At 49.2% G+C, this 25134-nt stretch overlaps 1 protein-coding gene across 11 annotated transcripts in view; it reads left to right on the top strand.

Annotated features, from left to right (window-relative positions):
• Window positions 1-25134, top strand: part of mical3a (microtubule associated monooxygenase, calponin and LIM domain containing 3a) — a 73684-nt gene that overhangs the window by 35051 nt on the left and 13499 nt on the right. For 6 of the 11 annotated variants that reach the window (XM_084477307.1, XM_084477312.1, XM_084477309.1 and 3 more), the window contains exons 10-37: window positions 692-818; window positions 1085-1178; window positions 1335-1364; window positions 1864-2011; window positions 3026-3219; window positions 3575-3693; window positions 3787-3858; window positions 3968-4150; window positions 5458-5559; window positions 7200-7310; window positions 8504-8617; window positions 9173-9274; window positions 9758-9871; window positions 10665-10766; window positions 12004-12111; window positions 12482-12668; window positions 13800-13894; window positions 14390-14492; window positions 16699-16894; window positions 17364-17731; window positions 18016-18108; window positions 18880-19044; window positions 19738-19803; window positions 21447-21521; window positions 21657-21770; window positions 21889-21968; window positions 22055-24266; window positions 24457-24551. In XM_084477307.1, coding sequence (XP_084333433.1) covers window positions 692-818; window positions 1085-1178; window positions 1335-1364; window positions 1864-2011; window positions 3026-3219; window positions 3575-3693; window positions 3787-3858; window positions 3968-4150; window positions 5458-5559; window positions 7200-7310; window positions 8504-8617; window positions 9173-9274; window positions 9758-9871; window positions 10665-10766; window positions 12004-12111; window positions 12482-12668; window positions 13800-13894; window positions 14390-14492; window positions 16699-16894; window positions 17364-17731; window positions 18016-18108; window positions 18880-19044; window positions 19738-19803; window positions 21447-21521; window positions 21657-21770; window positions 21889-21968; window positions 22055-24266; window positions 24457-24551 — 5569 coding nt within the window. Of the gene's footprint in view, window positions 1-691; window positions 819-1084; window positions 1179-1334; window positions 1365-1863; window positions 2012-3025; window positions 3220-3574; window positions 3694-3786; window positions 3859-3967; window positions 4151-5457; window positions 5560-7199; window positions 7311-8503; window positions 8618-9172; window positions 9275-9757; window positions 9872-10664; window positions 10767-12003; window positions 12112-12481; window positions 12669-13799; window positions 13895-14389; window positions 14493-16698; window positions 16895-17363; window positions 17732-18015; window positions 18109-18879; window positions 19045-19737; window positions 19804-21446; window positions 21522-21656; window positions 21771-21888; window positions 21969-22054; window positions 24267-24456; window positions 24552-24710; window positions 24897-25134 lie in introns of all 11 variants that reach the window. The other 5 variants (XM_084477306.1, XM_084477310.1, XM_084477313.1 and 2 more) reach the window with 5 other exon arrangements.

Below are 25134 nucleotides of genomic sequence, written 5' to 3'. Positions count from 1 at the left end.
TCCGCAGTGAACCGCAGCTTGGAGGAGAAAGTGATTGTTGCCGTTTGCGACTCCCAGAGCTCTATAATATTATATGATATTATATATATAATATAATATATACAATATATATATATATAATATCACGGCACAAAGCGGTGTGCACCTCCGGATTATATTATGAACCCATAAACGACGGGCATTCCGACATCTCTCCCTCTTCCACAACAGATACAGACACACAATGGTGGTTATCTCGGCCATGGTTGATGAGAATGAATTGGCATAAAGGACCGTTGGCGGGCAAAACGCTCTGCGACAAAATTCGCCCTGTGACACGTTTCAATGCACACAGTTATGCACAGCGACAGATTTAGATTTGTCGCGTGGCAACATTCGCCTGTTCGTGTGAACAGGCGAAAAGTATGTCTTTTTGGTCATATTACCAGATCAGTCACCTGTTCCTCCTAGTTCCCCAATTTCTCATGAGTTGGACAATGCATACTGTAGTCCCGTATCCATACCTACAACAGGCAAAACTCTACTGGCTCTCCACACCACAGCGAGATGACCTAGTTTGGAGAGTCGATGAAGCCTGTTATTTGTACTTGCCTCGAGTTGTTGCTTTGTTTTGCCTCCAGCGAACGTTAACTTAGAAATGGTCTGTTCAGTTGTGGGTGGAGTTAATGATTTGTTTTATTTCGGACCACAGGGAGAGTATTTACCGTCTGCTGCCCCAGACCACACCGGAGAACGTCAGTAAGAACTTCAGTCATTACAGTGTGGATCCCACCACGCGCTACCCCAACATCAGCCTCAACTTCCTCAGGCCAAACCAGGTAGGAACGGAGAACGCAGACCCAAACGTCAAATGATCCATTATTTGTTCAGATGCATGTCTGTATTCTTTCAGGAATTATTTAGTTTTTTTAATATTCACTTTTAGTTTCAAACAGTGGAATCAACAATCTATGTAATTGTGAACACGGAAGATGACAGCCACTGTAAAAGTGTATATTTGAGATTTCTCCCATCCTTTGCATGGAAGAGATGTATGTTGTCTAAGTAAGGTGTGTGTGTGTGTGTGTGTGTGTGAACTCTGCAGGTCCGGCACCTCATTGACAACGGGGAGTCCAGAGAAATGCGCATTGAGATCGAGAACGTGATCAACTCTGCGTCGTCCAAATTGACCAGGAACGGTTCGTAACTATTATTATACACATGTGTAAAAGTTGGGATAACTTATAATAATAAGAGCACATAAGTTGATCTCAATGGTGTGAATCTTTAAATCTTAGGTTTTTGATATCGCAAAAATTCTGAAATGTGACTATGAACTGTTTTTAATATTTTAGAATATTACCGGTATGACAAGCGGTTGCGAGGTAACATGAAGCACAAACGCATGGCGTGGTTCTCTGGGTGTGATTCCACTAACTTAAGTTCAGTCCCAGATGCTGTGTCCTCATGGATGTAACAAAGCATATGGAACCCGAGGAACAACTTGATGTTTTTGCTGTTTTCTGTGGATTGGATTGGAGTTCTATTTGAATGCACTGACTTGTCGTTTGAACTTGTTGTTTGGTCTGGATAGAGGATTGACTCTTTGACTGTTAACCTGTCAGGAATGTTTTTTTGTTCTGTCAGTTCTATTTCAGTGTTGTGAGGGTAAACACTAAAAACATATATTCCTGCAGTTTACCCCATGACACACACACACACACACACACACACACACACACACACACACACACACACACACACACACACACACACACACTCTTTCCTGCTGCCCGACTCATTCCCATGATGCATTAGTAAATCCCTGTCCTATCTAGCTGTTTTTAAAACAAGTTTTCCCTTTTGTGCGTTTCCTGTACCCAGAATCCATAGCTCGATCCAGTAAGCTTCTCAACTGGTGCCAGAGGCAGACAGAGGGCTATAAAAACGTCAATGTTACAGACCTCACCACGTCCTGGAAGAGTGGGCTGGCCTTGTGCGCCCTCATACACCGATACAGACCGGATCTCATGTGAGTCTATGGAAAACACTCACACACTCAAAACACAAATGTGTCTCTGTATGTGTGCTCAGATCACAGTGGGTAGTGAGGCAGCCATCTTTAAAACATGTGCCTCAAACCCTTAGAGACTGAGCCACATATGACCAGGTTACTGCACGGTTTGAAATGTTTGTGAGCCATGGAATTCCATGACCACTGCTTCCACTGCTGTGTTTATGACCGGTTTGGTGGGATGTCTAGCACTGTGGCTGTACTTCATATCAGTGTAACCTGCTACAAACGCATCTGCCATCTGAATGGCCCGCTGTGTGTTATTGCCATGGGTCAACCCGGTGATTACCTTTTTTATAATCAAATAATGTTCATGTCTACTTTGACCTTTTCAACCATGCAACGTTTATGGGGAGTTCTGGTTTACTGGCTTTTATAGGCCAAATGACGGGGGAACATTTGTCAGTCGGGCCAGACCTCTGTAAGGAAACTAAGCTCGCCAGTACTGATGCACTAATTCTTGAAGATGGACTATAAGTAGGGTGTATTCCCTCAAGGACGGTGTAATGCAAAACACTAATGCATTGGCATTGTAGACTTTTAGTATGTCATTCTAATTAGTGTGGATTGCCTGTTTGTTATGCAAGCTCAGCATCAGACCGTGTGCTAAGTGGTCCATCGTGTGTGTGTGTGTGTGTGTGTGTGTGTGTGTGTGTGTGTGTGTGTGTGTGTGTGTGTGTGTGTGTGTGTGTGTGTGTGTGTGTGTGTGTGTGTGTGTGTGTGTGTGTGTGTGTGTGTGTGTTGAACAGGGTCTTGTTAGGGTCTAGAATCTAGATAAATGCAATGCACATTGTCTGTTGTGATGTTTATAACATCAGTAATTATATAATTGACCCCAAAATATGAGTTGAGCAGAGAACAAACAAAAGGACATGTTCAGATTCTTGCCTAGAGAAACCAGCCCCCCTTCTTATTACATTTTTTTTTCTCCTCTTGTTCCCTCCTGTTCGTTTTTTCTTTCCGTGGCCTCAGGGAATTTGACTTGGACGAGCGGAACCAGGAGAGGAACAATCAGTTGGCGTTCGACGTGGCAGAGCGGGAGTTTGGTATCTCCCCCTGCATGACGGGCAAGGAGATGACCTCCGTGGCAGAGCCAGATAAGCTCTCCATGGTCATGTACCTCAGCCAGTTCTACGAGATGTTTAAGGACACAGTGCCACCTGGAGGTGAGTCTGAGTCGGTGCAGCAGGCTTGCTTGGGTTTCATAGCCATGGCCCCTTTGATGGTATTTGTCAATGTGGCCCGTTATGTAATTTAGTGTATGTGCTTTTCAATTGAGAGAATGAAAGAATACAATAAAAGTACATCTAAGAAAAAAAGACGATGCACGCAAGACACGCATAAGACTCCCTCTCTAGAATAAACAACATGATTCAGACACTCATTGAACCAAAAATGACACAGTTTCATGTGCTGTCATTTGTCATTTGTATAATGTATATATTTCTTCTTCTTAAAGTGAAATTCCTGTATTTCCGTCATCATTCAACTTCTCGTGCACTTTTCTGCACGTTATTTCAGATAACCCCAACCTGAGTCCTGAGGACAAGACGGCGTTGATCGCGAGCACCAAGTCGCCCATCTCCTTCCTCAGCAAGCTTGGCCAGAGCATCGCCATCTCCAGGAAACGCAACCCCAAGGTCAGGAGGGAACGATGAGTCATCCCAACGCCACTGTGGCTGAAATTTAAGCAACCAACTCACTAAAAATATCCTCTCACATGTCCACCACAGGACAAAAAGGAGAAGGAAACGGACGGTTTGGGGAAGAGGAGAAAAACCATCCAGGCGGGGAATTCTGAAGACGTAAGTGGACACGGCTCTTTGTTTTTTTTTTATCCGTTCCAGTGAGCGCACTAAAGTAAATCTCGCCAACACAGTCGATTCCCAACTGTCTTCTCTCCCCTCCCCCCAGGAGGATCAGGTGAGGACGGGGCAGGACGACAGGCCGTCGCCCTCCACCGCCCTGTCGGAGAGGAGGATGGACCCGTTGGCCGTGGCGGGGTGCCGGGATAATAAGGTCAAGGTGATGGCCAACCAGCTGCTGGCCAAGTTTGAGGAGAACGCGCCGGAGAAGTCGACGGGCCTCAAAAGACAGGTATGCAGAGGGAACGCTGACCGGGGGTCCCTTTTTTTTTTAAGTGCGCTTCCATCTAGGGAGATGTTCTCTGCCTTTGTCTCTGCCCAGGTGGGTTTTTCTCTTCCACATGCATTTTGAGGAATGGTGCAAACACGATTATCATGTAGACCGGAGATCTGCTCAAAGGAAAGGAGGTTGACAGTGTTTTGTGTTTTATTTATTTTTTCCGCTGCATTTATTTGTCCATTCGGCTTCAACAAATATTCAGATTTAACGTTCAGCTTGTGTTTCACAGGCATAGTCTTCTCGTAAAAACAAAACAAAACGGAAAGAAAGTCGTGGGCCACTTCATCCAAATTAGCTGACGTCCAGAATGTTAATGTTGGCGCGGCGGTGCTGGTGCAGTATTGTTCTGCAGGGCAGTAGGTGGCCTCATGGAGCTGAATGTGTTCCATGGTCCGGGCTGAATGGGTCCAAAGACCTGTGGGCTGGCAGCCACCCGTGCCCAGCAGAACGGGGCCAGTGGGAGGGAGGAGTGGGCTGAGGAAAGAACACCAGACTCTATTGTCCATATAAAAATAGAGCGGATCATGCCTATGAACTCTTGCCATGCGTTATTCTCTTTTGTTGCACTGTGCTTTAGAATGCTCTGTGACCAGGTCGGGACTGAACGTCCTGCTGGGGAATTGTTTAGTTTACAAACTGAAACTTTGTCCATCAGAATTTATGAATGAATCCTTTTGTGTGTTGCTTAGTACACAAGGCTGAACAATGAATCACTTTACAGATGATAAGAATCATGAAACTATTATTTGTATATTCTAAGCGCAAACAACTTTATAAATACAGCTTTTATAAAAGTTTTATAAATACAGCTGTTATGGTGAAAAATAAATATTATCCGTTGCTGTTGTGTCCTCAATGCTCCTCTTATTTATACTAAAGCATTTGTTCTAGCCTTGTGTCCTGCGAATCTTACATAATGTCAGACTGTTGCATTTCACCAGAACGTTCCATATACATAACCAGTGGGTGTCATCTGGAATTCAGGATATATTACCATCTCAAGCAGAAGTGATGTTTTCTTTCTTTCTTTTTGTACTGTGTCAGTTCCAGGTTTTGGTTCTAAAAGTATGTCCTGCAGTGTGATCTTCTCATGACATCATCGGTATTCTCAGACCATGTCCCACTTACCTCCATTATTCTTTTCCTTTTTTTCCTTTTTCTCCATCTCTCATCCCTCCTTCTCCTCCATGACTGGTATATTCTGGGGCCTCTTTAAAAAAAATGCGACACATCTCTTGTCTCACCCTTTGACCTCCAAGGCGGGCTCTCTCCCCAATCTGGACCGCATTCTCACCCCTTGCCCGCCTGCAGCTCCTCCCAAGGAGCCCACCCGCTTGGCCCCTGTGCCAGCGTGGAGAAAGGTAAAAACTTTACACCCCCCCCCCCCCAAAACAACCCCTCCTACCCCCAGCCTAAGCCATTAGATAATGTAGCTAATCCATTCCCCTCATTGACCCCCCCCCCCCCCGAGTGTGATGGTGGGCTTGCTGCTTGTTGTGTCCTATACCAAGCACTCCCCTCCCCGAAGACAACCTATGAGTAGTGCGTGGTAGGATGATGATGTCATCACGCCTGTAGTCTTGTGTGTTGAGTCCAAATCTTTTAAAAGTTCCTTCCTAACCTAATCATTGGCTATTAACCCTGGCTAGGTGTGTGTGTGTGTGTGTGTGTGTGTGTGTGTGTGTGTGTGTGTGTGTGTGTGTGTGTGTGTGTGTGTCATGGTTGGTGAGTCATAGTAGTAATGTGTGTGTGTTACGTCATGCATCATGGTGTCTCCTGTCCCCAACCGGTTCAGAGGCGAACACAGCAGCAGGAGCAGCTCAGCATTCGCTATAAAGAGAGGGTGGAGCATCAGACTCAGCCTAGCAGAGGGGAGCAGGTACCGGTAGTCTGCGTGTTCTTCCCCGTCTGTGGACCCCTCATAGTGAATAGGAAAGTATAAAGTTGTTGATAGTTGGCGTTGTGGTTGTAGTTGTGGTTACTTCAGGGTCCAAAATTAACGCCCCAGCCAAGAGCGGATAGGTTTGACCAAAAGGCAGGTACAACAAAAAAAATAATAAAACCATTGCTTGGACGTTAGATCATTCCAGTCTGGTTTGAAAAGACGCAATTCTTAAAAAAAGGAAAGTAAAATTTCTGACCCTGGGTTACTTCCTCTAGTGTTTTGGTGTTATGACCTTCACTAGCTGGCTTTGCTAAGTGACCTGCCTAGGCTTCATTTTCGCTCATGTAATCTTTTCTCTGCCAGCTATGTATGCAAGCACTTTTTCCATTATTCTTAGATAAGATTGCTGTTTCAGGTTTTTAACCTTGACCAACATGTGTTTTATTCATTCACTCATTATCAGACAATGTGAAAGCTTTGAAAAGGCTATGCATAGTGAGTGCATGAACCAAGCAGTTAGACATACTTGTTGGCCACTTTTATCACATAAGATTTACCACCATCCTTTATAAAGCACTTTGCTTAAACAGCTGTGCATTATTTATCATCCAATGGGGACCTCCATGGTTCTTTATAACTGATTAACAGAGTGTGAAAAACACTCTCAGCTAGTTTTGGATGCTTCCAGCACTTTCTAGTTGCAACAATTTAGTCAGATAATTACTGAGCTGTTCTGTTACGTTATTTATCAGGCATGTTTGTCTGGAATTTAAGACACTGGTATGCAAGACTGTGTGTGTCTGCGTTTGTGTGTCTGCGTGTCTGCGTGTGCGCGAGCGTGATTGCTAACATAAGTGTGAACCACACCCTGACTGTGCTAATGATTGTATTCATTGGGTGTAATTTAACTCAAAGTGCTTGTAATTGCTGCTGAAAACCTGCTTTTCAGCAAGCAACCTTTAAATTAATGCCCCCCTGGTGGGGCAAAATGTGTGCATGTAGATTAGTGTGATTGTGATCAATATTTACCCTGCTGAAAGAGGACTACTCATCATCGTTGCTGTTAGCGTCATCATCATCGTCGTCATCATCATCGTCGTCTCTTATCTCCTCAAGGCCAGGAGCAGCACCGACCACCTGCCCAGCTCGGCCTCTCGAAGCTGCCCTAAGAAAACCATTCTGCTTCCTTCTTCTTCCTCCACCTCCTCACTCTCTCTTCACTCACAGGTGACGCACAGTCTGTCTGTCCAGTCTCACCCAGCCCCTTTTGTTCAGTCGAAGGGGTTTTACCTAACTTCCTGTTGCTCCGCTTCCTAACTCACTGCAGTGTTGTCTAAAAGAGGATAGGTACCCGAGTAGTTTGTGTTCTGTGCCGCTCTGTGTTCCCTTCCCACGGTCGTCCCAAACTATAAAAGGTGTACGTTTTAACCTAACCAGTAGTCTCCCAATGACTCGAGTGTTTGTGTGTTATTTGCGCGATCTGCGGCTTGTTTTTATAACCAGCGATTTTATTGGTTGTTTCATTCCAAACATGTAGTAGTTAACATATGGCACAGATGGTGCATGGATGCAATTAGCATTTTGCTGAATACCTCCGCGAATGCTAGCGGCTATCTCTTACATTGCTCATCACGGCATGCGTTTTAGTGTAGTGGACAGTGATATCATTATGGTGTTAAATGGGGGGGCCATTTCCAATAACGGCACTCCGGCATTCATCCAGCAGGTGCCAGCCAGACCCCGGCCCCCTCTGACATATGGGGTGGAGTAACGGCGGTCGTAGCATGGCTCACTTCTCAAACGGCGCGGACTAATTATCAACATCAATTTTATGCCTGTGCAAGTCTCCCACTTTTAAATCAACCTTGACAAATGCTAACGTAGCCGCATGCTAATCAGCCAGAGAAGCAGATGTTCACTCTGTTCCAATGCCCACGTGTGACTCGCCTGATTTGAACGGTGCCCGGGCCTAAGCATGTGTTACGTTTTGTCTAATAAGCCGGCGCTGGTCGTGATGGAATGTGCGGCGGACATGCACCCGATCCACCTGGCTATGCCGACACTAATACCACGGGAGCACGGTGTTTAGTTCACAGGGCCGATGATGACCCACATAGCGCATGAGCAGCGTGGATGCGTGGTGTGGGGGGGGGTTGATGATCACTGCATCATGGCACTTCATATGTACCGTACACACAGTCTCATCACACAGAACGTAGCAGCAGTACACTGAGGTGTATTGCTAGCTATGCCCACTCGAGAGTAACTGAGCCACACTATATGTCATTTCATAGCTTTACTCTTGAAAGTAAAGTGCTCGACTCTCCTCGCAGCTTCTACAAATGTCCGGTATAGAGGCCACGCCACGGGAATGGAGGCCCTCTTGGCGTCATGTGTTGTTGACGTAGTTTCCTCTGCAGGAATGGAAGCCGTTGCACTTGGAGGATCCCGGGCCCATTCACATCCCTAGCATACAGGAAAGGGCTGATTGTCTGATCTCTAAGTTTAAAGGCAAGCCTAAGAAGCCTCCCAAGGTGAACTGAACCACTTGCATGGGTGTGCTGTTTGATAAGTCAGTGTTTTATGAGCAAATAAGTAAAGTTTCCTTATCACGGCGTGAACTGCCGATCTATTACTCACGGGTATTGATCGTCAGAACATATGTAATATAATCCAATAACCATAAGTAATAGATCTGGTCCCATCCCATAGTTATGTAAAGGCAGCTACACACCGGCGCCGAAGTGTTGCGTCAAACCAACCGCCCCCATTATTTCCGACACCGGCGGCGTCTAGACGAGCCGCGGCAGTACGTGGGAAATAACGGGGGCGGTTGGTTTGACGCAACGCTTCGGCGCCGGTGTGTAGCCTGCTTCAATATCCTAAATGTTCCTATCAACTGTGTTTCCTTGTCACCTATTAGTGAATTTAATTTTAAAACAGTCAACCCCGATGCACTTTGAGGCATCCTCCATGCCTTTATGCTTGATATTTAACTTAACCTAACCTTAAGTACTTACTTAAGTAATTAAGTAAGTAATAACTCTGTTTCCACCGTGTTGTGTTTCTCTCTCTCTCACACCGTGAAGCCCAAGAAGAAGCCCTCCCATTTCTTTGTAGAGCAGTGGTACCTCTCCCGAGGCCTGCGTCCCAGTGTCTCGCCCCTGTCCTCCCCAGACTCTCCCAGAAAGGTCAGAGGTCGACCTGGTGACAGTGGGCCGTTGCACCCTCTCAGCTGCAGCACGACTGATTGGTTTCTTCCCGGTGTTTCATACCTGAAGCCTGCACAGCAGTCTGAGACAATAGGGCTGAGGCCCATTATTATTTTAGGGCCTCTTTCTTCCAGTCAATTAATAATTTGACGTATAAATATTATGCTGCATATTGTTAGTAATTAATCTATCCTATCAGAGAGTATGTCCATCTCAATCACTACAAATATAAAGATATTCCATTTTAGTGCAGGAAAAAAAAGCACCTCAGGCAATGGCTGGGTCCCGTTGATAAATCGTATCTTGCGTTTTTCAGCTTTTACCTTTCAACCGCTATTTAGCTGATCAGTGTGTGAAAAGTAGCTTCAGACAGATCTACCAGCATGAACAAAGTGTCTCCAATCCATTTATGGATGAAGGGGAAGTCCTTTTTCTTGGGGCTAGTAATGCTTCTCTGTTCAGGAGCCGGCTGGGGCTCTGCGCTCGGAGAACCGAATGCCCTTACACGTGCTTAGTATTCAGCAGAGGGCTCAACAGCTTGCCTCTCAGTTTGAGGGCAAGCCAGCCAGACCACAGGTGACCCGTCTGCCACACCTTCACTTTAAAGTCCTCATAAGGGGGTGATCACACAGAACAGTATTTAAAAATGCAACACCCACTTTACTTTTCTTCCTTTTATGACAGCGCGCCTGTCCTGACCTCGGTATGAGCTTGACATCTTTCAACCATGCTTAAATTCGACAAAGCATTTGACTTCATGTGCTGGGTGCCACTCGTCACTGTCACATTCGTGCAGCCATTCAAATCAAGCTGAAGGCGGGCTTGAATGAAGGTTATATACTCACTTTAATGAGGTAGAAGCATAAATATCCAACAACGATGAGAGGCTGATTTAAATAGGGCTAAATAATGTTTTTAAATACATTTTTTGTAGGGAAAATAGTTTATTCTTTTAATGAAAGCTGTCGAAACAGCATGGTTTCCCTTTTGACCATTCAATTAAAAGGCCGGTTTGCACACACAGCCCCCCTACAAAGTTGCTCCGGGCGCTTCACTCAAAGCACTCATTTTTTGCGTTTTTGAAGCCTCTGTATCTGTTGCCTCGCTGTTCTCAAAGCACTCATTTTTTGCGTTTTTGAAGCCTCTGTATCTGTTGCCTCGCTGTTCTGTGTGATCAGCCCCTGAGGCGGTTAATAACATTCATACAGAAAAACAACCTTTCTCTTCCAGTATGCATTCACTGTGCTGCGGGGTTTCAAAAGTCACCAGAACGGCCCTTGTTCCTAATATCCATCTGTGCATCTCAAGGGCTTTATAGTTTTTATAGTTCTCTAAAATGTGTCCTTTCGCGTTGTCTTTTCTTTTGGAGACCAAGAAAAAGCCTTCGCGTTCCTTAATGGAACAGTGGCACCTGGCCCGGGCCCACAGCCCCCCAGAGTCCCCCCTCTCTTCCCCTGATACCTTCAGACAGGTAGCCCGCTGCATGCTGGGAACGCCACTAACAGGCCATCATATCGCTCGCTGGCGTTTGTGTGTGGTCGTGTGTGTGTGTGTGTGTTATGGGAAGATGTCTTCTTTAACGAGTCTTCTTTAACGAGTCTCTGAAGTCGAGTCCCTTGACTGCGGATCTCAAGAAGCTCATTTAAAAAATCGCATGATTCAGCAATCTATCGCTACTCTGTCTGTACTACCATTCCCACTCTTTAAAGTAACAGACCCCGTGGGTGGTGATTTGGTTTCTGTGTCAGTTGAGATGAAGCAGTCGAAAAGCGCTTATGGGGCACGTGTTCATTTTTTTTTCTAGTGATTACAGAAAAGCAATATTTGTGTATACGTGGTGTGTGAAGACGGTTCTGCATGTCACCGTCTTTAGAGGGGAGGCGTCAGTGCTGGCTGCTTTTTGGGAGCCTCCCGGAAGGAAACTTGGCAGAAGAAGAAAGACAACGTCTCATCCTGGGTTGTTCCCACGCTGGAGAAACTGGGCCAGACGGATCAGAACTAACCCAACACGACCACTGAAATCAAAGTGCAATAACCACATTTACCCACGTATTGTCCAAAATAATAGTGCCGCTGCCGTGGGATATACTTCCATCTTTCATGTTTGCCCTATTCTACTTTTGTGGGAGATTTCTACTATTTATGAAGAACGTTTTCATTTGGCGACTTTTAAGCAGTTTACCAAGTCCCAATTTAAACTAGACAAGGTATAACTGCAGAGGATTTAATGTATGTAACATGCACTTTATAGTATGATTTTAAAAGCTTGGTTAGCTATACACTTGCACAGGCCTGCTGCGCTGTTGTATCAAGTAGCACCTAAGTTTGTGTTTCCTAGTACTTTGTGTTCCCCTTCTCCCTCCAGCACAAATCTGAAACTGAATAGGTTCAGAGTCTGCATTTTGTGATCATTCTGAATGCACTATTGTGTTATTGTGGCATTATGCATCAGGGGGCATGTCCTCACTCCTCGATGCGCTTTGGTTTTTATTTTTCTACGTGATGCGAATGGTGCGGGCGAGAGTGCTACTACCCCCTTAGCGGAGTGTTTGACAAACCAAATGCGCTCACGTCACACATCCACCACCGTCGCTGTCTTTTGAGTGTTTTGTGCAAAGAGGTTTCTCCTGTTTACGTCTCCATCTCACCTTGCTTCTTTTCCTCACATCCTGTCTCTCTTCCCACTTCTCCTGATGCGCACTGAACAGCGCTATGTAAAGATGTACACAGGGGGCGTTAGCTTATTGGCTGATCAGATAGCCAATCAGCTTCAGTCTCACGAAGAACCCAAGCCCCTGCTTGATAAGAGGGAACTGGTAAGAGTGTGGTGGTTGTTAGATGGAAGGCATGTGGTTGCTTAGCTTGAGTATCCCACTAGTGTGCTGTTTTTGGAGAGCAACCCCCCCCCCCTCCCCCTTACCCATTACCCACCGTTGTACATGTCCCATGTGTGCCTGCCTGTGCACAGAAACCATTATTTTTGTGTCTACCAGTGTGTCTGTGTGCTCATAAAGACAGTGTTGCTTCTACAGAAAGCTGTGTGTGCGTGTGCGTGTGCGTGCGTGCGTGCGCGCATGTTTTTAATCAAATGCGGGGAAATCAAACCCGCCCTCACCATGTACTATATCTCCGCTGTGACATCGTCGCCATTCTCCTGTCTGATTGGTCCTCCTCCTCGCTCCGCAGGGCTCCCTGAGGAAGGAGTTCCCGGTGAACATCGGTGGCAGCGACGTGTGCTTCTTCTGCAGCAAGCGCGTGTACGTGATGGAGCGGCTGAGCGCCGAGGGCCGCTTCTTCCACCGCAGCTGCTTCAAGTGCGACTACTGCGGGACCACGCTGCGCCTGTCCTCCTACGCCTTCGACGTGGAGGACGGTACGCTCAGCACGCCGACCAGACGCAGAGCTCATGTTCCATTCATCCAGGATCCCCGAGGGGCATGTCATCGCACCGCCAGCAGAGCACCGCGTCTTTAAAATCCTGCCCCGCGTCGTAATGAGAACAAGTCCGCTGCCGCTGTGAATAAAGCAGTGGGGGGGTGAAGGGGGGAGGTGGGGGTGGTGGACGAACATGGGGACGTTTTCTTTTCTTTAAATTATTCTAATTTCAGAGACGCCAGTTTTGGGGTCGGATTTACATTTTGCCATTTAGTTCATTTTTTAAAAAGTTTTTAAGTGAGGCTGAAAACAAAGCATAGCACAAGCAAGGCACGTTTTTATCAGTGGAATGAAACGTGTTATCACAGATATGTTATCACCGATACAAAGACGGTTAGTTTCGGGCCAACGTGCATACTTGAATTCAATGTAAGAGCTTAAAAAAACAAAAACAAGAAAGTGCTTCCGAGTCGATTTCTGAGTTCTCTGACGGGGTGGGTCTCAATATAGAGGGACATTTATGGCATAAAAATATATAGAGCTGCCTTTTACAGCGTCTGTTGTTGCCGTTTGATGTTATTTCCCCCCACTTTGTGGGTGTATACGACCGGGTATGAGTCCTCCTGGTGGGCCTACAGAGACCCATGCCTCGCCTCTTTATGCTGCCCACACCAGTGCACACATTCCCCCTCCGGTAGTCCAAACACAACCCACAGCATCGTGCTGCTGGCCAGCGCCAATCGTGTTATATGTTATTATTCTTGCATTTTTTGATGGTGCTGGGAACTGCATACAATGCAGTCTCTGGTAATGTACTGCTGCTGGGTCTATTGTGTCCGTAGACAGGGAACCGACTGTTCGCCTCCTCCCCGGCTCAGGGGCCTGGCTCACCCCCCCCCCCCCCCCCCCCCCCCCAAGGGCCTCCCGACCAGGGAAATAGTAGGACAATCCCTTTGACGACATGTAACAAACGCATACCATCCACCTCGGTAGACTTCGTCTCACTGTAGGTCTAGACAGGTTGAAGGTCCCCCTTGTTTTGGACGATGACAACCTGCATCGTCTTTGTCCATGTCCATGTCCAATTGCTCTGCTTTGCTTTCTTGACTTTATTTTTATTTTCTTGCAGGTAAATTTTACTGCAAGCCCCACTACTGCTACCGCTCGTCAGGCCAAGGCCAGAGGAAGAGGCCTGCCCCCTCCCCCGCTCTACCCAGACCTAAGGTCAGTGAATACTTCTGCTCATCCCCCGGTTCATTTGGGCATTAATGAGGCCGTAGGTAAGTGTGTGTATTTGCCAGTTATGCCATAGCCAACCATCCTGTTTCAGTGGCTGAGATGCTCTGTATGAACATCTGTTTTAAGGTGAAAGCACCTTCCTCAGTATCAGCTAATTTTGTGATTCAGGCTGCCCACTCATTTCTGACCAATCAGGGCATCTCTTCCTTGATCAGTTCGGTGAACCCGTCTTGCCTGTCAATCAGTGGCGCATGAAATGCACCACTGACGTAGGGATGGAGGAGGGGAGGGTAGAGAGGCTTTTTTTGATTGTTACAATTCCATGTCTTGCTCTTTTCTGTTCTTTCTCTCTTAAAAACTCTCTTACCGCACCTTTTTTAACAATGAAGCCATTGATAATTCATGCATTCGTTTGAAATGGTGGGCACCGCATCTCCCCACCGAGGACCTCGCATTCACCGTCCTCTCCTCCGTCTCCAGGAGATGGTGGCGGCCAGCCGGCCCGACCCGGCCACCGTGGACGCCCCCCCAGGCACGGCCCTCGCCGCCCCGACGGGGCCCTCTGCCGAACGCCGCTCCTCAGGTACCCCTTTTCCCCCTGTCGCCGTGGCGACCGTGACCGGCCGCCCGGCGCTGGGAACGTCGCTCCTCCGCACCCTTTCCCGGAGCTGCCACCAGGTGGCGCACCATCCCCTAGACTCCCCCTTCCTGCGCGCCTACTGCATCTACCTCCTCTGCTGCGTCAGCCTCAACGCCCTGCTCAAGCTGCTGTAGCATGACTCTCTCTCTCTCTCTCTCTCTCTCTCTCTCTCTCTCTCTCTCTCTCTCTCTCTCTCTCTCTCTCTCTCTCTCTCTCTCTCTCTCTCTCTCTCTCTCTCTCTCTCTCTCTCTCTCTCTCTCTCTCTCTCTCTCTAACACAAAAATGCCAGTGACCTGCATAGATTTAGTGTTTTGTCTTTGTTAGCTCGTGAATGTTGTTTATTCACATTCATTTTATGGGAAGAATGGATCGTGAATTGAGTATTGGCAACAGGCTCGCAGCCAGTTTCACAGCTCTTAAGCTCAATTGAAAAAGTAAATGTTGCATATTAAATCACTTCTCCTTCTTCTTGGCTTCGCTAGTGACCGGGTTTTCCTTGTAAGCAGAGAGCTGCAGCAGCCAATTCTTTTGTCAGGCTGATGCGACAACCTGCCATCATTTATTGTTGTGAACTACATGAAGTAATTAGAAATGTCTATTTTGACGCCTGTTTTGCTTGCCTTTAATTTAATGGAGCGCCAACCTCTTTCTTCTCCTTTTGGTTTTAACTGCATGAGTCCCAGACTCCCTTCTTTCTCTCTCTGTTATGTTTATCTCTTGTGATTTTTGCACATGACCTTCCTCCTGGGGTACTTGCAGTGTTGTGATGACGTGCCCTGTTCCGCCGGTTGTGATTGGTTCCTCTGTGAGCTTTACCTTTACCCCTCCTCCTATCAGAAAAGCTTGAAGCTGGGTCTTCTTCTTGCTTGATTTGACACTATTCTCTTGCCATCTGAATGCCCCCCTCGTCCTTTCAGAGCATTTTGGCTGCACCGCTTCCTTCCCATTCCTGCCAGTACACCATTGCTTGCACCGTTGTTGTGTTGGATAATTTCTACATTTAACGCAGAGCTAATTTAATACCGCTGTAACGCTGGCAACACGCAATGCAATTTGCAATGCAATGTTCATAGTAAGTGATCTTTACCTCTAACCTCCTACTCCCTTAACGTATACTGCAATAGTGCTTTCAAGCTCTTGCTCGGTGAGTCTAAAGATAATTCCTAGATGTTAGAGGTTCCTAGATGTAAAAACTGAGTCGATGTGTAGGCCTGCCACATTGTGTGGCAAGTGGTAAGTAAACTAAGACAGTTTAATCCAAAGCAGAGTAGATACGAACAGACACTATATCCAATCTATATTGCATGCAATTATCCTTAATTAGCCAATTAGCATATTCATTTGAAGTTATATGGTGGTTTCTACCGTGCTTTGTGTTAATTGCCGTCTTGCATGGTTCTCAAGCTGTTTGCAGTAATGCGCCAGGCCTTTCATTTTCTCTGACATTTAATACGATGATGGTGTGAAATATAGCTCGCTCCCCACCTCCCACTTGTTGCTTTTTATTAGCTGGCATGAGGTCATTGCTTACAGCATCTTCAGTCATCTGTAGTCCCTGCTCTGCCTGTGTGCTGGGGTCATGCTAATCAATCAGAAATAGCAATTGCACTCCATCAAAATAGTGCACAATCTGGACCCCTTGTGATTACGTTTTCTAAAGGCCAACTTGTAAAGTAGGCGGAAAATTGGAAAACAAATTCCAGGAGAGATGGGAGAAAGGTTGGGAGAAAGGCAAAGCACCCATAGTGCGGATAAATTAAGTGGCTTTTACTATAAAATGTCAAAATATTCATCTGAAAGATATTTATCTGCATTAAGATTCCAGTTGCTGTAAGTAATTGACCTCCTGCAATAAATTCCTTCGTTCATCTTAACTTTTGTGTCGTTGTTTTTTTGTCTGGTCTAAAACGTAACGTTGCCCAACCATGACCACTGGTCACGTTCAAGAGTTGATGGTGTTGTGTTGGCGGGGGTGTTGAAAACAACCGCATGACCCCAAAAATAAGGTATAAACAAACACACAACCCATAGAGGTCCACAGTGATAACCTAAGTGGTTCTGACAGCCCCCGCTGCACTCTCTCTCCTGCCCTTTCCACCCCTGTCCTCCGGCGTTCTTCCAACCCCGTCCTCTGTGTCGCCCCCTACAGTCCCCGAGGCCAACGGGCTGACGGAGCCCGTCCTGCCCAAGCGGCTGCGCGGGACGCCGGAGCGCATCGAGCTGGAGAACTACCAGCTGTCGCTGCAGAGGGAGGAGGTGCTGGAGGAGGTGCCGGAGGAGACGCTGGCGGAGCACAACCTCAGCAGCGTGCTGGACAAGACCGCCAACGCCGACCCGGGCTCCAGGTGAGGGCCAGGCCACGCGCTAGCACGCACCTTGCGCTGTAGCTGAAGCGCGGGCTCGACCGGTGTGTTGTGTAGCGGCACGGCTCGATCAGCACGGTTTGAGCACCCCCTCTCACCAACGTCAACCCCCGCAAATGATTTCCTTTGAACTATTGTTACAGGACTATCATTGAGCATCGTTATTCTAGAGGCCTATGCATTTAAAATGGATTAAGCTGAGGCGTGCCTCCTATTTATGGTCTAGTATCGATCAGCAACAATCACCATGTATCCTATTTTATGCTCTAGTTTCTCATGTTTGTTTGACGGTAGGACAAAGCAAAGCGTTTCCAAGTACCCACCGGTACCGGCTCACGTACCCCTGGCTAGGTATCACTGGTGCTACAGGCTATGGCACCACCCCTGAGCCACGATGAACTAGCCCCGTCGACCTTCGTTCATGTTCTCTGTACCTCTCATGTCTCCACAGCAGCAGCTCAGAGTCTGACATGGACGACGAGGATGAGGAAGAAGAGGAGGAACCAGAGGAAGTGGAGCAGCAGCAGCAGCTACAGGGGGAGGGTCAGCAGCAGCAGCAGCAGCAGCAGCAGGAGGAGGTGGAGCAACTGCTCCCCAGAAGCCCCTCAGATCTGGGAGGCGTCCCCTGGAGGGAGGCGGTGGAGCTCCACGCCAAGCTGAAGGGAGATAGCGAAGAAGGTGGAGAAGGAGGCGAGGCAGACGCTGTCCGTGGAGAGGAGGAGGAGGAGGAGGAGGAGGAAGTGGACGCGGAAGACGAATACGAGGAAGACGACGAGGAAGAGGAGGAGGAGGAGGATGATGAGGAAGAGTCTAGCGACGGTAGGTTTAGTTTTGGGTGTTGATTGTAGATTGTGCCACCAAATGACCGTGTGTGTGTGTGTGTGTGTGTGTGTGTGTGTGTGTGTGTGTGTGTGTGTGTTTGAGTCATCTACATCCTACAACCAAAATACCTACTGTTCCATCTGTCTGCCTGTCCTCCACAACCCCTTCTGCTCCCCTTCATCTTTCATCTCACCCTTGATCTCTCTTCCTCTGTCCCCCATTTGTGTGTGTGTGTGTGTGTGTGTTATTTTTGTTGGGGCTTTGTCTCCCCCTACTGGCAGAGGGGGAGTACTTCCCCTGGGAGAGGGAGCTTCAGTCAGGGCTTTGGCTGGAGAAGTACTTCACAGACGAAGAGGATGTTGGTACATTTAAAGGTAGCAGCGTTGCCTGTGGATGCCTTTGCAGTACCTTTTTGGTTTGAGTTCACTCCCCCGTTCGCTCGTTTTTGTTCAACACGTGTGACGCTTGTTGCCCTTTTGATGACCAATTTAAGTGTGACCCTCGTTTGCGTTTTGGCCTTCAATGGGATTCAGATTGTTATGAGACCTGCTGTGTGTGGCTATGAAGCCTTACATCTTTTGTTAATGCTGTTTGCCGCTTTGACTCTTGGGATTTTGTCACACTTCCCAAAGTACTAATCAGATTAACAGTTCCATCAATTTGCAGGTGTTTTCCGTTGGCTTATTAGCAATGCAGCTGTTGCTTGGTAGCAATTTGCAGAAGAATCCTGTTGATCTAATTTGATTGGGTGTATTCTTTTTATTTTTAACTTCTAATGTTTTCACGTTTTTTTTTTAAAATAGAGCATGCCTGCAGCCCAAACTCCTGGAGGGTTATTCTTTACGTTTTGCTAATCAAAGTGTCTAGTGTCTTACCAGTCATTTCCTAAACTTCTTCCATGGTCCTGTCTCTCTTCCCCCCCCCCCCCCCCCCTCCCTCTGTGTCCCCCTCCCTGAACCGCTTGTCTTTTGTCTCTCTTCATCCTCCTCCTCCTCCCTTCTCCCTCGAACCCATGCTGCCTTGACCGCCACACATGGGACGCCACTCGCGATCTCTCTCTCTCTCTCCCTCAAACGTTCGCAAACTCGCAAACACTTGACCGCCGACCCCCCCCCCCCCACCCCCCACCCCCCCAACGCCCACAGCCAGGAACCTGCTGATCCAGCAGGTGCTGCAGCCTGTGGACCCCCAGGCCCTCGCAGGTCTGGGGAGGAGGGCGGTGGCGGGCGTGGATTCAGAGGGCAACAGGCTGCTGTCTAACACCTCCCAGCTGTCCCAGCCCTCTGAGCAAACCCAGCCCTCCTCGACAGGTAAACCCCCCCCCCCCTACCTAGAGGAGACACGCCCTCGGGGGGTGGGCCCCCTTCCCATGGCCGTGCTGCATAGGGACCCCCCCAGGTTTAGGTGGAGGAGACACAAGTGCACCCTCAATGGCTGCCCCTGTTTCTGTTTGTGGTCTTTGTTTGTGACTAATGTGTCGTATGTTTCTGTTGTCGATGTTGTGTTCTGCATTTTGTTCTGATTGTGATTCTGATAGGAGGATCCCTCCCCTCCCTCGCATCATCGCCCCCCCCCCCACCCACCCCTAACATACACCTTGTGTGTATTTAACCAACTGTGTTGTTGTTTTTTGTGGTCGCCCTCTCTCTGTTGCATTGCATCTCATCTCCTGTTCCTTTTGTGTCCAGGCTTCTTGTTGTGTGTGTGTGTGGGGGTGGGTGTTGTGCAGCTGCAACCCAAGGTCTCCAATCACGTCCCGTCTCCCATCTAATTTAATATATTTTTCTTAATCCCTTTTGAATTGTGTTCTGCTTTGTTCTCCCCCTCCCCCCCCTTGTTCTTTCCCATGTGTCTCATTAAATACCTGTCTTGATTGTTTGTTTGATTTTTTTGTTGTTTTGTCCCCCCCCCTCCCCTCCTCCGTGATCTCTCTCTCTCTCCACCCCCCACCCACCCCATTTGTCCCGCGTGTCTCCTGGCGTGAAAAAAACAAAAAACCCTAGCCGCGGCTGCCCACGCGTCCCCCCGGCAGGACGCCGTGAGAGTGTGGCTGGACAGCATCTCGGGAGGTAGTGCAGACCTGCAGAAATAAAAGAGATCTCACGTGATCTGCTCTCGAGGAGGGGGGTCTCACACTCTTCATAGACCCTGTCCACCTTCCCCACACGCTGGTTTCTGTCCTTCTCCCCTGTCCTGGCGCATGCATTAAAAAACAACAACACATGCGGGACCAGTAGGATTCACGAGCACGCATGGCCCCGGTCGTCCCACTGGAGAGCTCACTCTGCTGGGGGTGGGGGGGGCTCAAGCCCCGCCTCCCACCTCACTCTTTTCACTCCCTTTGCTACACCGCTCCCCCCCCCCCCCCCCCCCCCCCCAAGTCCCTCTCTGGGACGGCACTGTCGTACTGACTTCGGTCCTGCTCTGAGTTCATTGAAGTTTCATTGAAGTTCTATTATTGGACTGTAAAACTTTTATATGCGAGATCTCCTCATTAAATTACACACACATTTGCCAAAATGCAACTGGTAACTAAGAACAATGTTGATTATATTGCTGGATAGTTAAATGTGTAAAATGTAGTTTTTAACAGCTGGTTATAAATAACAAAGTGGTTATTTCTACACCTTTACTCCCACGCTTGGGTGACTTGCATAACAATCCACATGGATGGTTATTGTTATGCCTGAATCGTATGACAAAATTGGCCCAGAGTTTGTGTGTGTGTGTACGTGCCTGCGGGTGTGCATGTGTGCAATCACAAGGCCTTTTTTCTCATTTTTATTGTTTTTATGTCTCTCCAAGAATATTGTATCAGCTGCTTGTTTCCTGACCAACGTTAACAATTAACACCTTTTGACTGTGCCCTTGGCTGTTATACCCTTTTGCGTACAGAAACTGAAAGCTGCATGTCTCTTTTCACTAATATTATTCTTTGCTTACCTTTTTTTATTTGTGTCACATTTTGGATGAATCATTGTTCCTACAGATCTTTGAATGACACCAGGCGACACTACTAACCCTATTCCTATTGGTTTATCCCCTCCAATACCATCACTAGATTAAAGATGGTGTCTAATACTGATAGCTTAGGTTTGTTTCACTGGACCTCACAATGCCTAAATGTCATCAATACAGCAATAATAACTAACATCTTATTGAAAGGACAACACAAAGCCTTTGTGTTTATTGGCACAAAATGAAAGCAGCCTCTGGAGAGAATGATTTGTTAATGCACACGGTATTTAGAATACAAAGTGACAGAGGTGTGTGTTAGCGTGTGTGTTAATGCCACAAGCAAGAAATCCCATCAAATTGGTCGATGTGTGTTGTGTTTGGCATGCATGTCATATTTGATGTCCGTCAGGATTAGTTCCTTTATTCATCTTTTGAACAGTATAAGTATATTCTTATGTATCAACCTCCCTTGGATAAAAATAAGGTTTGTCCCTGGGATTGAAAGTCCTCCTCATCCCTCCACTAGCACTTTTACTTCCTCACTATATCGTTTTTTTAAAGCTTCTTAGCCCCCCCAACCTCACAATCTTTGTCGTCCTCATATTTCCCCCATGGCAACAGGCACTCTCAAAAAGGTTCATTTTGGGTGAGGTTGTCACGCTTAAGAAAGCGCCCGTCCCGCCTGCCTTTGTATTGAACATGGAGCGAGCGAGCATGATGTGGTGTTCACTCGTTATAATCTCTGTCACACCAGAGCCCTGCGAGGATCTGGAGCCGGAGCAAGAGGCATACACTCCTGATTTAGAGCCTGGCACCGAGATGGATCAGGGTAGGCAATAATTGAATTTGGTTTCACCAATCGCAGCCATCAAATTGGTTTACTGTGGGTACTATATAACTTTTATACTCGAGGAACGACCCCTGGAATCGAAAGCAATGAAGCATTTCTGCCTGACGTTCTCAGATGACATTCCCTCGGATGCAGAGGCGGAGGCTCGCTTGCACCTGTCGGAACACGTTCAGACACTTCCTGCTGAGGACGGGAAGTCCAGGTTCCTGGGAAATGTGTCCAGCGCTGGTGAGTGTCCCCGGTGGGAAAAATGTCTGCATTGTTTAGAGTTAGTATTCCTCGTGCATCTCCAGGAGATGGGCTGGTGTTTGGTCACGTGTTGAATAACTTTGTGGTATGTTTGCAGAAGTATCCAGTATCAGTCCTTTCCAGAAAGAAAATATAATTGTTTCTCCCAGCAAGCCATCTGCAGAGCCTGAGATACAGGTAAGGAATATTAAATTAAGGTCTATGCAAGGATTTCTCCAGGGAAAAGTCTTTTTTTTTTCATCCTCAACTTATTTGTCCTCCAGGTAAAGCCCCCATCTCCTTGCTCCTTGGTGGAGTCTCCCAGCTCGCCTTTTTCCCTGGCACCCTTCGTACCGGAGACGGCCCTGCCCGAGAGGGCCGCCCGGTCGCCCGTACCCGGGAGCCCACGGGGCTGTTCGCCGTCACCCACCCCGTCTCCCGGTCTCACTCCCCGTCTCACTCCCCGTCTGACTCCGGCTTCTTCTCCGGGCCTTCCAGCGTCCCCTGCCGGATCCCCCGTCCCGTCGCCCACCACCTTCGCCTTCACGCCCCCGATCCGGTCCCAGCCCGTCCCTCTGCCGGCGTCGTCCGGCGCCTCCATATCCCCGGTGTATCCGGACCGCTCCATCTGCCCCCTCACCGGCAACCCCCTCTCCCCCATCTGTGCCCCGTCGCTACCCTGCCGAGAGGCTGCCTCGCCTCAAGCGGCCAGATCCCCGGTCCGGACACAGCCGGTCCCCGCGCTGAGCTCCACGCCACGGCCTAACACAGACTCGAAGGCCGCCGCCACCGCCGCCGCCACCGAGCCCGTGGTGGCCCCGAACTCCCCCTCGGAGGACACCCCGTCCAAGAAGGCGGACATCATCGAGGAGTTTTGGCTCAAGAGCGCGGAGATCCGGAAGAGCCTGGGCCTCACGCCGCTGGACCGCAGCAGCAGGATCCTGGAGAAGAGCCCCGACGCCTCCTCCTCCAACTCCAGCTCCGCCCCTTCCCCCCCGGCCCCTTCCCCCCCGGCCCCCTCCCCCTCCACCACCACCACCCCTAAGCCACTCCAACCTCCGTCTCTGTCGGCGGAGCCGAAGCGCCCCGTCATCCGCCGCCTCAACATCACCCTGGAGGGTCAGGTGATCACCCCCCTCGCCGCGCCCCTCTCCGCGGGCTCGGCCGAGAGCAGCGGCGGCGGCTCCGGCCCGGGGCTCCACAGGGTCGCGGCCCCCAGGAGCCGGGCGGCGCACAGCGAGAGCTCCAACGCCGCAGACTCCGCGATGCTGACCCCTCCGTCCAGCCCGCCGCCGCCGGTGCCCGCCAACCAGTCTCCGGCCGTGCTCCGCCCGCAGAGGGCCCAGGTGGCCTGGACCAACGGCAAGGAGAAGCCGGGGGTCACGCTGGCCAACGGGCCGTCCACCGCCAAACCAAAGACCCCCGTGTCGCCGCCCAGAGTCAAAAGCCCGGTCTCGCCTCCCAGGGCCAAGACCCCCGTTTCGCCACCGAGAGCGAAAATGCCGGTACCCGCGCCGCGCACCCAGCTCAGCCCTGCGCTGGCGGCGCCCAAGCCTGCGCTCAGAACGCCCACCTCGCCGATCAAGGCTCCCAAGGTGCAGCAGGAGGAGGAGGTGGTGGTGGTGGTCATGAGGGAGAAGAGGAGGCCCCGGCGGGAGGAGACCCGCAAGTCGTTTGTGGAGACGGTGGAGGAGATCCCGTTCGCCGACGACGTGGACGAGAACTTTGACGAGCGCACCCCGGAGACCAGCCTGAACAAGTACTACACCCCGCCCACCAGCCTCAGGCCCAAGGGGGACAGGCCTCCGTTGCACCTGGCCCTGGCCATGGAGAACGGGAAGCCCAACATCCCCGGGAACCCGAGGGCCACCCAGTTCTCCCCGGAGGCCAAGGAGATCGCCGAGGAGCGGATGAGGGCCAGGGAGAAGTCCATCAAGAGCCAGGCCCTGAAGGACGCCATGAGCAAGCAGCTGAACAAGATGAAGGAGTCGGACGCGGCCAAGAGCGTGTCATCCAAGGTGGCCTGGAGCGTCGTCGCCGCCGTCGACAACGGCGGGAAGGGCAGGAAGCCGGCCGTCTCGCCCAACACGTCGGCCGTCAAGGCCCTGGAGTCGAAGAAGGCGGAGACGCTGCCGGAGCGCTTCTTCAGCGGCAACAAGAGCCTGGACGGCTCGGCGGCCTCGTCGGAGGCCTCCTCGGGGGGCAAGAGCAAGAAGCGCAGCTCCCTGTTCTCGCCGCGGAAGAGCAAGAAGGAGAAGAAGGCCAAGAACGAGGGCGGCGGCAGCGGGGGCGGCGGCGGCGGCAGGCACTCGGGCGAGGGCGAGACGCCGCCCAAACACAAGTCCCTGTGGAAGGCGGTGTTCTCGGGCTACAAGAAGGACAAGAAGAAGAAGCAGCAGAGCGAGGACAAGTCGTGTCCCAGCACGCCGTCCTCCGGCTCCACCACGCAGGACTCGGGGAAGAAGGGCAAGTTGTCGCCCGACGGGAAGACGTCAGGTACGGAGGTCGTCAGGGCTGTCTTTTATTGGTTCTTTTTTATCGCTCCCTTTCTGGTCTCGTCGACCTTTACGGCTCCTTTACGGCTCCCGTTCCACTCTCATTAACTCTGTTTGGGGATTCCTTGCGGGGGAAGTCAAAATCTCTCCCCGCTGAAAAGCCGCTTGCCGCTTTTGTCGTTTTATTACAGAGCTAAAGTCGCGCCGTAACCTGAGCTTCTCCGAGGAGTCAGACCTGTCTTGCGACGACGTTCTGGAAAGATCCTCCCAGAAGTCCAAGGCAGACGTGAGTAAACGGCCAAAGATGCCGTTAAACTGAGAACATTTTCCACTCACTTGTGCTTGACGTTTGACCGTTACATCCAATCATCCATTTGTGTTTGTTTGTTTGTCTGATTTTATTTGTACCCCACTTTACTTTGCAAAACGCTACACCACTTGACAGCGGCACGCGGACATCTTCGACTTAGTGTCAGGCATTCAGCAGGAGGCTCTGAGAGAGGAGAAACTTGGGAAGGAAAGGAGGAGAGTGTTGAAGGAGAGGATGAGGGCAAAGGAAAGGAAAAAGGAGAAAGCATGTGACAGAGAAGCAGCAATCAGGAATCGGGAAAGGGAGATCGGAAATGATGAGGTATTGTGCAGCCGGGAGACAAATGCTTTTGAATTTCAATTAGAAGGACTGGAGATGGGAAAACAAAGGTGCACTAGCAACTCACTCTTTGGTACGCAGTGTTTCAACCAGACATTCCCATTCTCCTTAATGATCAAACACGGATTGTTATTATGTTCACGTACAATAGTTTTATAGTGAACAGTCCAACCCAACCCCCCCCACCCCAAAATAAATTCATAAGACCCATTAGTATTCT

The sequence above is a fragment of the Micromesistius poutassou genome (genome assembly GCF_964030765.1).
Source record: "Micromesistius poutassou genome assembly, chromosome: 13".
Taxonomy (NCBI): domain Eukaryota; kingdom Metazoa; phylum Chordata; class Actinopteri; order Gadiformes; family Gadidae; genus Micromesistius; species Micromesistius poutassou.
The sequence above is the reverse complement of the archived record's forward strand: the minus strand, read 5'-3'. Positions and strand labels throughout refer to the sequence as shown.